At 39.5% G+C, this 17,995-nt stretch overlaps 1 protein-coding gene and 1 non-coding gene across 4 annotated transcripts in view; one reads left to right on the forward strand and one right to left on the reverse strand.

The window, feature by feature from the left end:
• Positions 1-2,932: 2,932 nt before the first annotated feature.
• The window catches only part of LOC139729154 (pre-B-cell leukemia transcription factor 1-like), a 230,971-nt gene continuing 215,908 nt past the window's right edge, over positions 2,933-17,995 (reverse strand). For 2 of the 3 annotated variants that reach the window (XM_071640083.1, XM_071640084.1), the window contains 4 exons: positions 17,640-17,775; positions 15,133-15,453; positions 12,709-12,846; positions 2,933-3,221 (listed from right to left, as the gene is read on the reverse strand). In XM_071640083.1, coding sequence (XP_071496184.1) covers positions 3,000-3,221; positions 12,709-12,846; positions 15,133-15,453; positions 17,640-17,775 — 817 coding nt within the window. In that variant the 3' untranslated portion in view covers positions 2,933-2,999. The remainder of the gene's footprint in view (positions 3,222-12,708; positions 12,847-15,132; positions 15,454-17,639; positions 17,776-17,995) is intronic. The other variant, XM_071640085.1, reaches the window with a different exon arrangement.
• Positions 17,326-17,398, forward strand: Trnas-gga (transfer RNA serine (anticodon GGA)). The gene has a single exon. It is a non-coding gene; the product is annotated as a tRNA-Ser (tRNA).

Here is a 17,995-nt window from a genome sequence, read left to right on the forward strand (position 1 = left end):
GAAAATTGCAGGTTTCCATAGAGATAATGCATGGCTCAACCAGTTCCTACAGACATCGGGTTAGTGGGCAAGTCTATACAATCATGAATCTCCACATGCCAGCCTACATAGGGGGAAAAGTCTAGCCACTTTTGGAAAAAAATTACTTTTTGTTTGTTGCCAAACCTACCATGGCAATCTACAGCAAAAGTCTTAGGAGCTCTGCCGTCACAGCATAGAGAAATATCAACAATGATAAAACATATCCCAGTTAAATCAGTGAGAACTCCTCAAATTGGCAAGTGAATTACATTGCTGGTTACAATATGCGAGGTTCGACACCAACTTTTTCTTTTGGTGGTCCGATCTGGCCACCAAAACATAAATGTAGTTTTCCTTAAAAAGTAGTGGTTGACGTCTACTTCTGGTTGCCCCGGGCCACAAAACCATTGCTAATGTCCAGCCCTGCAATAAGCACTCTATTTTATCGGTTACTGACAATATGGAATTTAAGAGGGACTGTGTGTGTGTGTGTGTGTGTGTGTGTGTGTCCGTCGATTCTTCAACTGACAAGCTCTCACTGTGCACTGGTAACATGAACCACATGTGGCTTGACCGTACGTGATTTAATCAAGGAGGTACAATGTACTAGGCGAGCCTAGTACCTCCTTGATTTAATGGCCTGATGAGTAGGTTCGGGAGTAACATTACAACTATGGGACTGCTTAGGGTGGGATTTCACGGAGCACGCGAACGATTTGCGAAGGACGCGAATGGCAAAATCCAGCATTCGCATTTTGGTCTGCAAAAGATCGCCAAACGAACGTGAGAGTTCGGAAGCGTCGTCAATTGTTCGCAAATGTCATTTTCACTTCGGCGAGGATTTCAAACAAGTTTGAAATTTTTTGCGAACCTTTTCCGCACACTTGGTCGTGATTTGCTCGTGAATTGTTCTCGAAAGTGTCTTTAAAGCCTCGTCATATGCGCAAGACCTTCGCAAGACACGCGCGATGTTCGCAAAATGTTCGTGAAACCCCAAACAGACTCCGAAACTTTGGAGAATGTCTCGCGTATGTTAAGCGAAATCTGCGAAGTTTTTCCGATCATTTTACGACGTAATCGCAAACTGTTCGCGTACCTTTTGAGACATTCTCGCGAACGTTTAGCGCACGTTTGGGGGATGTATGACCTATACGTTTTCTACAAATAAAAATCGTAGCATACACCTAAACATCGAACAATTATTAACAACTATAGTAACAAAAGAAATTATAGACTAGCAAAGAGAAAGAAATGTTTGATTATACCAAAAAAAATTGCAGAATACAGTTAAAATTAATCTAAAGAGTATGTACAATCTTATTTGAAGTATAGAGATTATGTGTTGGAGGAACTGCAGAAAAAAAAAAAGATCATATGCTTTACTAGGGAGATACGTCCTAGGAAAAAATGTAGGCAAGCACACAATAGAAAAATGAGAGAAAAAGAAAGGAGAAATAGAGGAAAGAAAAAAATTCAACTCAAGACAGCTTCCACCTCTCCTTGGGTACATTTTCTCCCATGATTATTGAAAATTTTTCGTTGTTCGCATTTCCGTCGCGTGTTCTTCGTGTACGCAACATGCTGTACTTTAGCAATGATACACACGACATTCGCACATACGTCGTGGAAACTTCGCACAAATTGCACAAGAATAGTTTTCGGCTTCATTGTCGGAAAACATTCGGAGAAAAACTTTTCCGAATGTTGGATTTTGTCATTCGCGTCCTTCGCAAATCGTTCGCGTGCTCCGTGAAATCCCACCCTTACAGGTGCTAGTACTCGCCATCTTAATAAGATGTACATGTACATAGTGTATACTTGCAAGTGCTCACTTCAGGCTTGTTGTAGAACTTGACATGCACAGACCCTCCAAACAGCAACTGTACAAACTACAATCTTCACTGGTGTGATTGTGTGTGTCATAATGGCGTCTAATGACTGTCCACCTGAAGTTGGCACTACATTACCTAATGACAGGTCTCATGACCGTTCAAACTACAACTGTTGGGCTCTGATGTGAAATATGGAAGTACATGTAGAAATTGAATGATCTCTTTTTCGCCATTTTTGAACACTTTGCAGCATCTTTCAGACATCCTATGATTTAAAGTGTCATATTTCTAGGACTGAGTGCACCAGAATGGCTATGAATCTAATTTGTGACATATTAAGGACATGAGTCGTCTTGAAAGGAGCGATCTTAACATACAAATGTACATGTATTAAACTATAATTTGGCACTAATTGAGTCTTGCTGGCAACTTAACTTCCTAAAAGACACTCATTTTTTTTTTTCATTCATTTGATCGTCTTTTGACTGGGGTAAAAGCATCATGTAATCAACTTAGAATCAATGATAATTAAAAGCATTTAATTCTTTGGACGTGAATGATGTTAAAGTCAAGCAAAAAATTGATAATGTGATGTGTTTATTCCCCTACTTGTCTGTGGTACCCGATTTGACCGATTATTGGCCTAGGCAAATTGATATCTACAAGAAATCTTGCAACCACGAGGTGACGACTCCAAATCAGACCAAGTGCAAAGGTCCGAGCCCCAATGCATTTTGTGTTTGTACCATTTATATTTGCTATACCCATAAAGCTGGTCATATGCGGCGTCCTTCACTGAATCATCCTTGCTACGAGGCTATCCAAACTATTCCAGAAATTGACGACAGGAGCTTGAAAGAGGCTAACATTACAAGACAATATTTTGGCACTAGACTGAATACAACGAAATAGAAATGAACAGATTGTAGAAAAAGAGAGGGTAACAGTTTCACTTACACGTAAGAATACATTCCCCCGTAATATCTTGTTATAGAACAATAACCATAACAAAAACTTTAAAATGAGACAAGGGGAGTATTTTGTCCACTTGTCTTGTCCTCTCTCCCTCTCTTTCTCTCCTATTCTCGCTCTCGCTCTCTCTCTCTCTCTCTTGCTGCCTTCTTGCGGTACGACGATCTCTTGGTTTCAGTGTTTGCTGCTGCTGCTGCGAGAGTCGCGTCCTTCCTCGAACGAGGCGCCCTCTATGGGTTGGATGCCGAAGTCGAGGTTGGACTGGCCGCCAGCCCAGCTGGCGTTGCCGTCCTCGTTGGCGTTCCCGTTGCTACTGCTCCTCTCCTCCCCGCCGGGGCGGGGCGAGGTATGCTGGCTGTCACTGCCACTTCCTATGCGGTCATGTGTCCCCGTGTCCTATTAGGGGGGGGGGGGGGGGGAGGACAGGCAGGGCGGGGCCGGGGATGGAGAAAGAGAGAGATAGAAAGAGAGACAGAGAGGTACAAAAAGAAGAGGACAGAAAGAAGAAGAGACAAGTAAGGAAATGTTGTCAATAAATGAGCTCTCTTCCAAGTTTTGGGCTTATTATTTCAAAATTGGGACATTTTCAATTCTGTCATTTCGAAGAAACTACAAGCCTTAATGCATTCACGACATACCTACGTGTAGTGACTGAGTTCTAACCCCCATGGCTTGACATTTTAACCTTATCCTAACAATTTTTTTCCCCTCTACCTCCTGCATTCCCTGACGCACAGAATGTGAGGGTGGGTTTCAGGAGACAAATATTTTTCTCAAGTCCTTTTTTTTTTTGTTGGTCTTTTTTTATCTTGGATAAGTGGTTTTAGGAGTGGTTGGCGAGTGAATAAAATGATGATAAACAGACCCATGCAGAGGTTGGTATTTGTGAGTATTCTGGAAGCATGACAAACTTTGAAGGAAAAACAAAACCAAAAAATTTCACATGGAGGGTATGGTAAGGGTGACAGCCACAAAAATGCAGGGCATTACAAAAGATATTTCCCCCACTTGCTTGAATGGGCATGTTTGTAGGCCTCACAGGTTGAACAGGCAAGCGCCTGGTCATCGCAGTTGCCCAAACGGCAAGTATTAACTGCCCAACAAGCAAGTGGGGCAAGTGGGTTTGTCGTACCCTGGAAATGTCATCATGCTTTTGCCATTTGCACACATGCAGTTGTTTGAAGTGGTATATGGTCCAAAAGCGGGGTTCTCGTATAGCTACTTGATTCTGCACTCTACAGGGTCATGCATTACTGGATGAATATTACCACCTGCCATGGGCATATCAAAAGAGGAATCGTTTATGATATCATCTACGATGGTATGAATACTGAGGGTGGGGATGGTCATGTATCATGCAGACATGCAAGACATAGGCCCACTGGCCACAACTATACGTATGTAGTAAGATTATATCGGGATGGGGGTAAAAAAAGAGCTCATTTATTACATAACATTTCAATACATTCTTCATTTCTTTCCATCTCTTCTCACCCCTCTTCTTCTCTTCCCTCCTTCTCTCTCTCTTTCTCTCCTTCCCTCGCTCAAAGCTCTTTCTCCTTTTCTTTCTTTTCTGATTTCTTATCTTCATTTCTTTTCTTTCTTTCTTTTTTTGTCTTTGACTACTCCATCTGCCATTCTAAATATCTTGAAACTCGGCAAAGAAGTTCACTGGAGATTAATCAACTTCTCCAACAATATGAAAAAAAGTTTTCCATTCTTAAATGAAAGCAGTGGAACAAAATAACTTTGCAGAAATTTGAGCAAAATCGAAACAAATATCAAGAACTCAATGACTCAGTGAATGTGAGATGACAGCCTATCAATTTGCTATCCAGCAGATGTGGTGGGAATAAAAATTGCTGCATCTACGTGACTGTGATGCTGCTTGCACAGCACTGCTCACTTGTGTTAAGTCAGAAACTTAAAGTAATTTTGTTACAGAAATATTTCTCATTCTGCACGAGGTTAAGCCTGCGATGACATATACCAAATTTTGTTATCTAGAATTCACTTTTTTCTTTTGTCACCACTTAGTGCAGAGCAAATAAAAAGTAAGGGACAAGATGTATAGTTGAATACAATTTTGCGTTGACCAAGAACACAACATTGAGTGATGTCCAAAATGGCAAGATGACTGCTGTACTGAATTTTAGAAGATTGTTGCCCTGACTATCCATTTTTTTTTTCCTCTTGCTATTTTCACCACAATGCTGATTTGTTTTCATTCATTTCATTTTCCCCCTCTCTCTCATGGCATTAATTTGAATAGATATGATTTCATATATCTATGATGTCATTTTCCAGCATTAGATCATAAATGAGTATATTCTGCCATATCCTAACATGATTTCAGTGTCTATTTCTTTCTTCAGATAAATTTTCCATCTTCTAGCAGATCTGGTCTGACTAGAAATTAATTCCAGGAAGAGAAAACAGAACAAAAGAAATTAAAAGTATCTGTCACTTCAATTGAACATTGATCTTAATGCATTTGGTCATCTAATCCACACTTAAAATAATAATAAAAAAAATGCCTCACCACAATGAAAACGAGCGTAAATAAAATTAGCAAGTGTGTTAGTAAAGGATTACAGGGTTTCATAAAAAGAACATGCATAAATATGGGCAGAGCTTCAAGATATTTCAGATGCTGCTAGCAAAACAAAACAAAGTGTTACTATCTCCTTTTAGGGTTATGCTTTTGAAATTTAAAAAAAAAAATCCTCAAATAATGGTATGAAGGCTTCAGGGAATTGACAGAGTGAATTTCTTGGTGACAGAAATCAGATGGAATATTCACATTTGATCACATGACACCATCGATTTTGTGGTAAGATTCCTCTGAATTTGTGACATGAAATGTGATAACAATAACTAAATGTATGCAGAATTACATATTTGTGTCGTTACAAACTACAATGTTCATTTTCAGAGTAAATGTAAAGGAAGCTGAATGATGATTATTTTCTTTTTTTTTAATATATCTTTGTAGCAAGTCTTTGAAATGAAGCAGAGATGACACACACAACACACATACACACAGAGAGTTAGATGAAAGCCGTTCATTAGTAGAAGCTGCGTAATAAATGATGCTGTATGGGAAGAAAGTGCAAAAAGCAAACGAGGAAGAAAAAAAAAATGTTTTGCGACGTCGAATGGCTAGAAATGTTTATGTGGCCGAGGTTTCCTGAACAACATGAAATTTATATCTAAAGTCCATCTTAGTGTCATGAACAAGATAATATGTGACGTCAAACGGCTAGAAATATTTATGTGGTCAAGACTTCCTGAACAACATAAAATGTACATCTAAAGTTCATCTTAATATCACAAGCAATATAACATGTCATTGTAAGAGATATAATGGTAAAATGCGGTTCAACTGTGTGAAATTGAACCGTTCCCATTAGAGCTTGTGGTCAGGTTTGTTAAAAGTTGGGAACTTCCTTCGTCACCGCACTCTTCTAGGACATGCTGACACGACTGAAGAGACACCTCAGCCCAGCGTTCATATCTGACCCTTTGTATCGTCAACATGTTTGCAACGTTGTGAGAAAACAAACACAAATTTGAAGTACACCATGGAACTCTTTTTTTGGCACTGATTTAATGTTTTATTTAGGTATAAGTGCTGACCATTACCTTGACAATATACATGTACACGGCATATAAATACAAATTCTAATGTGATTGAGAAGAATGCGATGAAATTGGCATGTACAAGAGATCAAATCAAAAAATGATTTCCCAGTTAAAAAAAAAAAAATATGAGGATAGTAATTGGTATGACTCATTAAACTCTGCATTTTCATATCCATATTGACAAGAAAAAAAAATATACATTTGATACGGACTTGAGCATTGCAGCTTGTGTGAAGTCTGGAAAAAAAAACACTATTAGAAAAGGAAAGAGAACATATGACCACATTGCTTGAACAATGTCTTATATGGCTACTTCTCAGCATTTTTGTATAATACAGGTAACAACTGACAGATACTTGTACACAATGGAAGATACCCTACACATAATCCTTATCTCTCTCTCTTATACATGTATGTATACTACTTCATTCTTGAATTTAATTTTTTCTTTCGAAAACAAAACAAAAAAAAAAAAAGGGAAAAAGCTTAATTTAGGTTTGGCATAGCATAGAATTCAATACATTAACATTGGCAACACAGCAACAAAAAAAGGTGTAAAGAACAAAAAAAAAAGCTTCTGGAATAACATTTTGAAATATATTACGTTTACAGCCTAGAGGAATAACAAACATGGATAGTTAGGCAAAGTACCTGCTGTGAGATTATGAGGGAGCAGCCATATGGCTTAAATTGGTTGATTTTTATGTATTTTTTTCTGTCTTTTCATGGCAAGTTCTGAAAACATAATTGGCAAAAACTAGTCTGCATTCGAGAGGAAGAGAAGATTATTTGTCTCTCTTCATCTGCATTTCACATCTGGGCAGAAGTGGAGAGTTACAGGTGTATGGTGCAGCTCTTATAACAAACATGGATCTGGAAAACAAAACAACCTGACAGTGTCTAATGTATGTCTTGTTTGACAGTAGATGGCCCCTCGAAAACCAATTCCAAACCATGTTGTCCAGAATGGCGGCCCTGATTCCTCACCCTAAACCCTGTGGAAGAGGAGCTCACATCAAACTACAACATTGCACTATGGGGGGTTTACAGCTGTATTTTCAACAAATTTACCTTTAAACAGTAAATTCTGATAATCCATTTACCGACATTTTTTTGTTAGACTTATTGTAAGTGGAAACACTCTTCATACATTTCTTCTCCTTCCATCATTTCCATTTATCCAAAGGATTTTTTTTGTTGACATCGTGGCTTTAATTTATATCCCACCTCATATTACTGTAAAAGTGGACACTTTCGTGTGAGTAATTTTTTTGCGTTCTGCCGAGTACGATAAATTTTGCGTATTTCCAATTCCACAGAATCAAGACATTACATAGTAGTACAAAACATGACAAGCAAAAATATTTGTGTGCTTTCACTTTCATGCTACTTTCTGGTCGCATGATACACATAAAAAATTTCCACACCGCGAAAATGTCCACTTTTACAGTCACTCTTACAATACCGTCTGCAAACTATTTGGACATGACGTCAATGGCATTTTGCATTGGTCCAAGTCTCAATTCCCCTGTGTCACGGACTACAAAGGAACTTATGTCAACAGTATGATAAAAAACAAAACAGAACGGCAGAATGAATCTTCCACAGTTTCCTTCCTATGTGCACTGCCTTTAGAGCAAAACCACCTAACCACCATTATTGGGCTAGCAAACAAATGCACTCTTATGAAATTACCGCACTGCTTTTTGTATAATTTCAATAATAAACAATAATGACAATAATCACTAGTCTGATCCATATCAGCTGGTAACAGGACCAAACCTAAAAGTGCATATTAAAGGCCAACTCTTAACCAATAAAGCAGTGATAACTATTCTCGACCACAAAATCATTGCTTCCCTTACATTGTATATCCCACCTTCCTACTACCCTCCATGAGCAGAAATATGCTTATTAAAAATACTTAAATTTGGGGGAATGTGTGAGATAGATCTTGGAGTACCCAACCCTTAGCTTGGAGCCATCTTTTGTGCATCGAGTATCACACGCTACAAAGTAGCAAATTCATGACAGACTACATTCCACTAAAGCTGTGTTCATGTACAGCAAAGTGCGTGAGTGGACATCCCTTCCATGGGCTACCCTTAAACAGCCATAAAATTGCCCCCCCCCCACCTGAAGCTGTTGTCTAGTTAGAGGATTACAGTATGCTTATATAATTACTAACTCCCCATCAAAACAAGTGGTTAAGGGGTTGATATGTTTCAAATCTGTCACATTTTCTCCTCCTTCTTCTTCTCTTTTTAAAATGTCATTGCTTCTGACAACTTCCAAATAACCCATGGAAAGAAATATTTTAATTTCCCATGTGTATTCTATGGGCCATTCATTTGGCCATAACTTAAATGTTGTGCCATTACCTTAAGCTACAAGGACACAGTTTACTTTCATCTCTGTTTTAAAAAAAAAAAATTGCAAAATCTCCATCTCTGCTTATCAAACTTATGGCTTTCACAGTAGATTTCCACTGAGACTAAAATGTTCTGTAATTTCTTAAAAGTTTAGAGTGTGAGAGGTATGGTAGCATAGCAACTAGGACGTGTGTGGGTGGGATCAAACCACATGAACTTGATAGCTACATACTGCTCTTCAAAGATAAAAATATGCATAAAAAGAGATTATTTATTTATCTCTGGTCTCATCTGCTCTGAAATACCTCACTTTTTAAAAAGCAAATACTTTTATTAAAATGCATTGCGATAAAATGTCCCAGAAGTATATGATAATCTGAATGGGTTATATTTTCATTGAAAAATCACAGATTATCTTAAAAGAAAGATAAATTTATACTTGTGATCTGCTCTAGTGCAAGAACTCTGCCTAAAATCTCCTGGATTGAAATAAAACTTGAAAAGTGAGAAAGATGACTCCTTTCGTAAAACAATTTATATTCAATACGGAGACATCACAGGATAGTGTAAGATATTGTTATACAGAGCAGCAAAATGGCCTACAAAAGTTAAAAGTCTCATTAGTTGAGACATTTCATTTTAAAAATGAAAACACAATCCCAGTTTAGCGATTCTGATAACTTGTGTGGGCCAACGGTCCAATTGACAAATTTGGTTCTTTTGATGGAGTGATAACTCACTTGAGTCTCACAAAATCAATCATCATGGATTTAGAGCTTTCATTTGTAAGTACAAGAGAGTTGTACACACAGTTTGAAATAAAGAGATAGGAGTCTGCAGAATCAAAGGCCTTTTTTTTTATTCTGAACAGAGTGTATCATAAAAAGTGATATGACTTAGCACTAAACTTTGGTATGCATTCAAAGTCTCATCTATTAGAAGGTGAGATCATCTGTTTTCAGTGGCGCCAACTTCCGTTCTATCAACACTGACCCACAGGTATCCAAAGCAAAGTACGATTTTGGCGGGATGCTACCTCGCAATGCACATGAAACAAAAACTCGGCCTTAAATAAACTGTTGGCTGCAATCTTAATAGGCTGAATTTGGGATAAAAATCACTTGCAGACTTCCAAATTTTCCCAATCCAAGAAAAATCGTACCAGAAGGAGTTAGTATATCAGGCAGCTAACATGCACTAAAAAAAAAAAGACAAAAAAAAAAGAACTGTCTGTTTCTTATCCCTCTCTCTTCTCTTTTTTCTTTTAAAGCAATGCATAAAAAACTTGGAGGCTTATAGGCCGACATACAACTGGATATCTACTACATTCATATTTACATACATGTTTTGACATAAGAATTGTTGCATTTTGATAATTGTCTCCCGTTTTACGTCAGGAAATTGGCACAAGCTGATTTTCTTATCTTCACACCGCGATAAGGGCAGAAGAGAAGACAAAAAAAAAACAAATGAGGAAATGCAAAACTTGACAAAGAAGCAACAGAGTGGGATCCTAAAAGATGAAAACAAGACGATAAACGAGGGCCTCAATTTCAGTCGCACTTTGGTGAACTTCTCTATCCCTTTCTCACTTTTCACTTTTCTATCATTAGGAGGAGAGAGGAGCGAGAGAAGGAGAGAAGAACGAGCACGAGATGGAGAATAGAGCTAACAAGAGAGAGAGAGAGAGAGAGCGAGAGATGGAGGTATCAGCAGTGTGTATACATCTCAATTTCAGCTTTCTCTTAACCCGTTGAGGATGAGTCCCGACTATACTCGGGCAGGTGTCTACGGGAAATGCGTGTTGTAGCAAAATGAGTCCGTCCTCAATGGGTTAATATCGTGTGGCGATTTGGTTTTTCTTCCCCATTCCTCAAATCCAAGGACATACCACTCTATAGAGGAGGTGGTGATTTTCCGAGTTCCAACAGAAGGTATTGGACACAGTATAGATTTGGCACACAATTTTTCACTCCTGAGTCATGAGGGGAAGAAATATATAGGTACTTGCATCCTTTAAAAGTTGCAAACTTTCTTTCTTGTGGACAGTCAGTGGAACCAACAAACATATGCTTGAGATTGAGCTACCTTTTATGAGCTGACTTTTAGTTGTAAGGCTCTATCAACCTCTGTGGAACAAAAGGAACAACAAAATCAAAGAGATGATGAATGCACAGCTAAAAGCACATTTTGAGGGGAAAAATATTTTGGTTTACGAGACTTGAAATTTGCATGCATGAAGCATGTTAAATCACCTCTGCAGAAAGAGATATTTTCAATTCATGGTTTAGGGAATATTTGGCTTCTTTGACTGAAGAAGAAGAGGAAAAAGATATACTCATTATGGCAAAAAGGTTCTAGTTGGCACCTCTGTGATTATCCAAAAAAACATGTGGTAAGCTACGGACGAGGAGGTCCCAGAGATGTAACTTTGTGTTTCTGTGCTTCAAATGTATACACCAACCTCCGCAACAGGTGCAGATCTTGTATGTCGTATGGTATTTGCACTGGCAATGGTGAGTTCAAACCAGACAAACATCAAAATGTGTTCATCACCCAGCTGCTGTCCAACTCATGAGAGATCTCACTTTTTCGCTCTTTGAACATAAAGTGATAAGGATTCAGGAGAGAGGGTGGAAAGAGGATATTTTTCTCGCCTTATGCAAACTGCTTTACCCGAATTTTACATGAGAATATGGCGGTGTCTGTAACTGCACTGATGTACACCTACATGACTTGGTGAAAGCTAAGAGACTTACTGAACACCCGTAGATATCATCGGTGCTGCGATCGAACTTGTGCCAATTTTCAGACAGGTTGAGTGTTTTCTCTAGACCCACACTCATCTTTGAGACAAATCAAAAAATAATTTTTGAAAAAAAAAGAGAGAGAACGAGTGTGTTCTTACTTCAAAGAGATTTACAATAATCCTGAATCCATTTTGCGTCACAATCTTTGTCTTTTTTTTTTCTCTCTCTCTCTCTTCTATTCGTAATCGGTGGTAATGTCTCATATGTACATCAAGATTCTATTGGCATAATTTACAGGTTTGGAATCCGCAGGCTCATGACTCTTCAGGTCGGGACCAGGCTGAAATCCACTTCACATGTAGGCTGATGTTTTCCATCCTGAGGTTAGGGGGGAATTTCCCCCAGTGATGCAACAGAACTAGCATGATTTTTGGCACCCTCCACCATTCCTTGAAATATCACATCCATCCAATTTACTGCACAACTTGGATGAACTGTTTGATTGATACGGGCTCTATCGACAAATTGTTATGAATTTGCCTTCACCGGATGAAGATGCAAAGATTACTTTTTTTTTTCTTGGGAGGTATTTTTACAAGTGTTTATCATCAGTGTCTGAAACAGGAAATATCAATTGATATGTTGATAAATGTCCATTATGATATATGGATTGAGAATGGATCATCTTGAAGATCAAGCAAGATGGTATTCGACTTTGATCATCACAAAGGTCTATGACCCTTTCTAATAGATATACATGGCAACATTTCTAAGGGTCAAATAGCGTGAGACTGTACACCATCCAACAAGGTTTTCAGAGTGAGGTAATAATTGATACAGCTGCTTCTATGCCTCTGTGATAGTGTCGAAATTCCCCTGGAAGAGGCTACTCCAAGATTTCAGGACGTGCGAAAGAGTGATCTACAGACGGACTCATCGAGAGAGGTACATCATCCCTGCTTTTTCTGTTGCAGTTCACTGGGGGGAAATCCCCCCACAATCAAGACGAACTGGGTAGCACTTGCAATGCTGCGTATCTCTCTGCTTCTCACTGCGTTAACTTTTTAAAAGGAGGGTTAGGGTTTGGAGATGGAGAGGGGGTCATGTTGCACCTACCATGTCCCCGCTAGCCCGCCCCGACGGGTACTGGCCCAGGGAAGGGGTGTTGTAGATGGACGGCGGCTGGGAGTGGGGAGGCAGGCTGTCGCTGCTGTAGCTACCGGTCTGTGATATGACTTGCCTCAAACTGGCCACCTGGATATGGGGGTAGGTGGGTGGAGGGGAGAGTAAGGAGGAGTCAAACCAGAAAAAAGAAAAGAATAGGGAATATGGATAATTGTTGAGAAAGAGGCAAAAAAGGTTAAGGGCAGAGCAGACAGGGGAGGAATATTGAAAAGAGGAAGAAAAGATAAAAAAGAATGTTAAGATACAAAAGAGGTTGTGGGTGTGGTAAGTTGAGGGGTGCAGAGTTGTGAGTTGGAGATTTATGATAGAGTTTGCAAAGGGGTTGGGGGGGGGGGGGGTTGAAAGTAGGATAATGACATGATACCAGGGCAGAGAGGAATAGGGAGTATTCATTATGGGGAAGCAATAGGAGGAAGAATTAGCAAAGGGGAGACAGTTATGGAGGGGGAATGGGCGGATGAAATTATGAGTTGGAATGCAGGGAATTAAAATGAAGAATGAGAAATGCAGGATATTGAGTTCAGGAACAGAGAAAGAAATGAATTGTGAAAAAGAATGTGATATATTTAGGTGTCAAGAGTTATCATAAAGATGTCGGAATGAGAGAGGCAAATGGTCGAAGGGCAAACAGTAAGTGTCAATAAGGCAAGGATACAGAGATGAGGAAAGGGTGAGATGGGAAGAAAATGAAAGAAATAATAAGCATTTAAAATGCAGTGTATCAAACGCTGGACACTTTAATGCAATATACATAGTACGTGCAATGAGAGGCAATTTACTGGTTTCAAGGCAGAAGGACATAAGTCCTTTGCCAATCTGTGCACATCTGTGGGGACCCCTTTTGGCAGAACTGGGACAATACATACAATTTCAGCCATCACCGTCTTTTAATGTCTCCTGCTCTTCTTGTCTCATTATGGATGAGAAATGTAATGAACAACAGGAGCGGTGTGGGCAAAGAATGAATGCACGAAAGAACGAACAAAGGGTGAGGGCGGGGTGATCTTGACGAGCTCTGGTGCTCCCGCGACAGATCGCTTGCATACAGTGCGCGGCGGGGAAGAAGGGTGATGGAATGAGCTCTGAAATCTGCACGCCCCGGGCAATGCGTTATCTCTGATTTACCGGCATATCGCCGCATCACAGAACATTATCATTTAGAAGGACACTCTAAAAGCATGCAAATGGCAGCTTGAAATATTCATGGGAAAATGATGCCACTGCAAAGGCTGCCATATTGCACACAGGTATAACTTAAGTAAGGGTGAAGGTTTCTAGACATCACAAACTGGTCTGAGCAAAATGAAAAAAACAAACACACAAACAAACAAACAAACACCAAAAAACCAATCACACCTAAAATGGGGGCTATTGGTACTTGTACTATATGTGTCGTGACATAAGTAGAGCGCTTAATTCTCCCGCGATTTACCGCTCAAAATTCCATGCATAGCAACAAGCACCACCACCACACTCTCCCCTCATCTTAATTTCAAACGCAATCACACGGACCCAATTGGCGCGCTCTCCCTGAGCATGAGGGGATGAACGCCTCTTTTATAAGCCATCAAAAGTGAGAATTTCCACCTCCATAATGATGCCCACATCCATTCCTTGGATAAGTCTTAAAGAGATTCATTCATGATTCTGGTGATCTGCCAGAAAAAAAAAAAAAAAAAAACCCTCACCATCCGGTGCAGATAAAGCATGACTTTTCAACCCCCATGACAAAATGACACAAATCTCGTGTAAGGATTTTCAAAAAAATTTCCAGGGCAAATACAAAGGCAGCTGTTTACATTATCCTACCACTTTCAAATGTGTTTTTGAGGGCATAAAGACAGATCTTACAATGTAATAAGGTGATTTTTTTTGTAATCAAGTCTGAATTTATATTAGCACTTTTTACTAAACCCTTTAATCACACACAAGTTCCTGCTTGCAACAAACACGACTCTAAAGTGATTAAGTCAAACATTTTGTCAACTACTTCATCATTTGCTAAAGCCTGTATCTTCCTCAAAAAGTTAGTATCACTGCAAACTTCACATGCATAATTGACACAAAACACGGCCAGTCATTTTAATGTTTTATTCTGCCAGAAAAAAAAAAATCTTTTCTTAACTCTACCCCATTGTCCTTTGTCACACACACACACACACAAAAACCATAAAGTTTTAGGTCTGAAAAAGAAATTCCAGAATAAAGTGTCCATAACCACTGTGCCTCTCAAAGAAGCTCAAAGTATTGTTTTTATGCCAACGTTAATCTATTAAAACTTCTGTAAACCTTGAATGGTATGGAAGAAGAAAGAGAGAGGGGGACCCTATCCTCACACCTCACACATCTCAATACCTGGGACTGAACGTTGGCACCCACTTGATTTGGCAGCTGGTAGCTGTCCCCGTTCTGCATGCCCATGTACTCCTGCCCGCCGCCGCCCATCATGCTCCCGCCTGATGACATGCCGTAGCCCCCGCCCCCGCCCGAGCCCGAGGTGGGCGTGCCCGGCGACTGGCCCTCCTGTGAGCCGGCCGAGGCCTGCGATTGGCTGGACGGGTTGACGCTCGAGACCGCCGAGGCGGCGTTCTTTGCAGCATAGAGGTTGGCTTCTTCTTGGGCCTTGCCGATGTTCTTCTTGTAGCGAATTCGCTTGTTGCCAAACCAGTTGGAAACCTTGAATGGGAAATAAAACAAAAACTTTGCGTACCACATTGCTAGGAAAACCATTTAATGCACACACACACACACACATGTACCGATATGTCTGTGACGCGTAATAAATTCTTCTTCTTCTTCATATAGCACAATGTATCTGGTTGATACCGTTTGCTGACTATTACTAGTCACGTGGTAAGTTGTACACCATTACAATAATGAATAAAGCCATTGCCTAGAGAAACACAGAATGTCCTGTGGATTTTCTATGAAGATTTCAGAATCTCGTAGGATGATGGTTAATGCTGAAGGGAGTCGTTGAAAAAGAAGGCAACCTAGCAGAGCTACATCCAGACGGTTAACTGGTCACGTTTGTCCCTGTTCAAACAATCATAGCACAAACACTCAATATCTCACACGTGAAGAGCAATCTATAGGGCCATTCCCAGATATAAAACATACTGCTGAACAATTTTGAGGGCAGTCTTTGGACAGTTTTCAATGTTTATGTCACGATAACTCGAACTATATCATCCTAAAATGGGTCAAATGTTATCACTTTCCCTTTTTAAGTGTGCTCCAGACAGGCTGGTGGCAACAAAAATGCTAATCCTGAAGCATGGTGTTTCATGGGGATGTGAGACAATCAAAAACCTCATAAACCAATGTCACCTGCTCTTTCATTTTGGATTGAAGTCAAATTGGATGAATACTGATTGTTATTGATATCCGGAGGAAAAAGCAAGAATTTTATAAATTCTTTAAAAAGACCAAATGACTCTTCTAAAACTTATTTCCTTTCCATACTCATCAATCACAAGAAGTAAAATGACAATGAAATTAGTATGGATGATGAAGAGATTGAATGCTTTCACTCAAAAAAAAAAGAAGAAATAAAATTCTGCTATAAATGAAAAAAAAACAGATAAATAACGAAACTGAAAAAGAGACTAGTATATGTGAAGAATGTCTGATTAGTTGGCACATATTGTATTCACAAGGATATAACATTTTTTTTCTCAAAAGCAATTAGTTATTGACAGAATGTGAGGGGGAGATAAATGTCACTAGCTCAAGGGGATTGAATGGCAGTGAAAATATGATCGCTGAAAAATTGATCGCCATGATCTGATTTAGAAAGTATTAACCTACAGAATATTCTCCCTTCATAGCATAATATGTGTACAGGACAGGGTTCATAATCTTTCTCCTGAATTGAATTCCATGACTTTCCATGACTTTCCATGACCTTTCTAGCCAGAATTCCATGACCTTTCCACGACTTTTATATAATTTTTTTAAACGTTAGACTGAAAATTTGATCTCAAATCAAAACGAAGCAAAGGGAATACATACATACACATCTCACACAAACAACAGATAAACTTCTATAATTTTTGCAATTCCATGACTTTCCATGACCTTCTGATGGAAATATCAAGTTTTTCATGACTTTCAAGGCCTGGAAAAAGACTAAGCCAAATTCCATGACTTTCCAGGTTTTCCATGACCTGTATGAACCCTGCAGGAGAAGATGTTGATCTGTATTTCCAATAAATCTATTTCTCTTGAGAAACCCCCCCCCCCAAAAAAAAAGCCCTAACAAAAGAATTGCAAATGAGGTAAAAAGCTTCCTTGGCAAACTGTTATAAAGAATTTTCAATTAGACAGCTTTAATGGTGCTCAGACACTAGTATCAAATATCATCAAAACGTGATTTTTTTTTTCCCAGTATGTGAATCGTCAAGATGTTTTCATTGTCCTACATTGACATAAATAAGCACTGAATTGATCACTGAATCGATTGATGGAAGAATTTCATGAATTTGAATAATCACGCAGTAGCGGCATGCTATAAGGATAAGAACCAACACTTGCTGTCGGGCGGAAGCTCGGTGGTCTAGTGGAGATGACGCCTGTCCGGAGATCAGGAGGTCGTAGGTTCGAATCCTGCTCGAGTACAAACGCCCATGATTTTTTTATCATGGCTACTACTAAAACACTGATCAATTCACGGCTTATTTACGTCGATGTAGGGCAAATTTGTTAAATCAGTTGCAATGAAAACATCTCGACGGAAGAATTTCATGAATTTGAATACTCCATAGTCTTAGGCATCCTGTCCAAAGTCCCTGGCATAGAAAAGGTTTAGGAGAAAAAAATGCTTGCAGGGCTCCGGGCCCACTACGCTCCTCCGCACTCACCTGTGCCACCGTGATGCCGCACTTTCTCGCTAGCTCTTCCTTTGCCTCCTCGCTGGGGTACGGGTTGCTCAGGTGGGAGTAGAAGTATTCGTTGAGGATCTCCGTCGCCTGCTTGCTGAAATTCCTCCGTTTTCTCCTGTAAAGGGGTGAGGGAGTGGGGGTAGGGAGGGTGTCAGAATTGACGATTGAATTGAATTTTGGTTGTCACAGGTGTGTATGTTGTCATGGAGACAAGTGTAATATCACAGGGGCAAGTTTAACCTTGAGAACTAGTACCATTTGGGTCGATGATTCAAGTCAATACACATTTCTTACTTTCTAAAAAATAAAGTTTCAGAGTAGTACATTTTGTGTGA

The sequence above is a fragment of the Diadema antillarum genome, unplaced genomic scaffold (genome assembly GCF_040938485.1).
Source record: "Diadema antillarum isolate AM-2024a unplaced genomic scaffold, OU_Dant_1.0 seq00000220_RagTag, whole genome shotgun sequence".
In the NCBI taxonomy this organism is placed as follows: Eukaryota; Metazoa; Echinodermata; class Echinoidea; order Diadematoida; family Diadematidae; genus Diadema; species Diadema antillarum.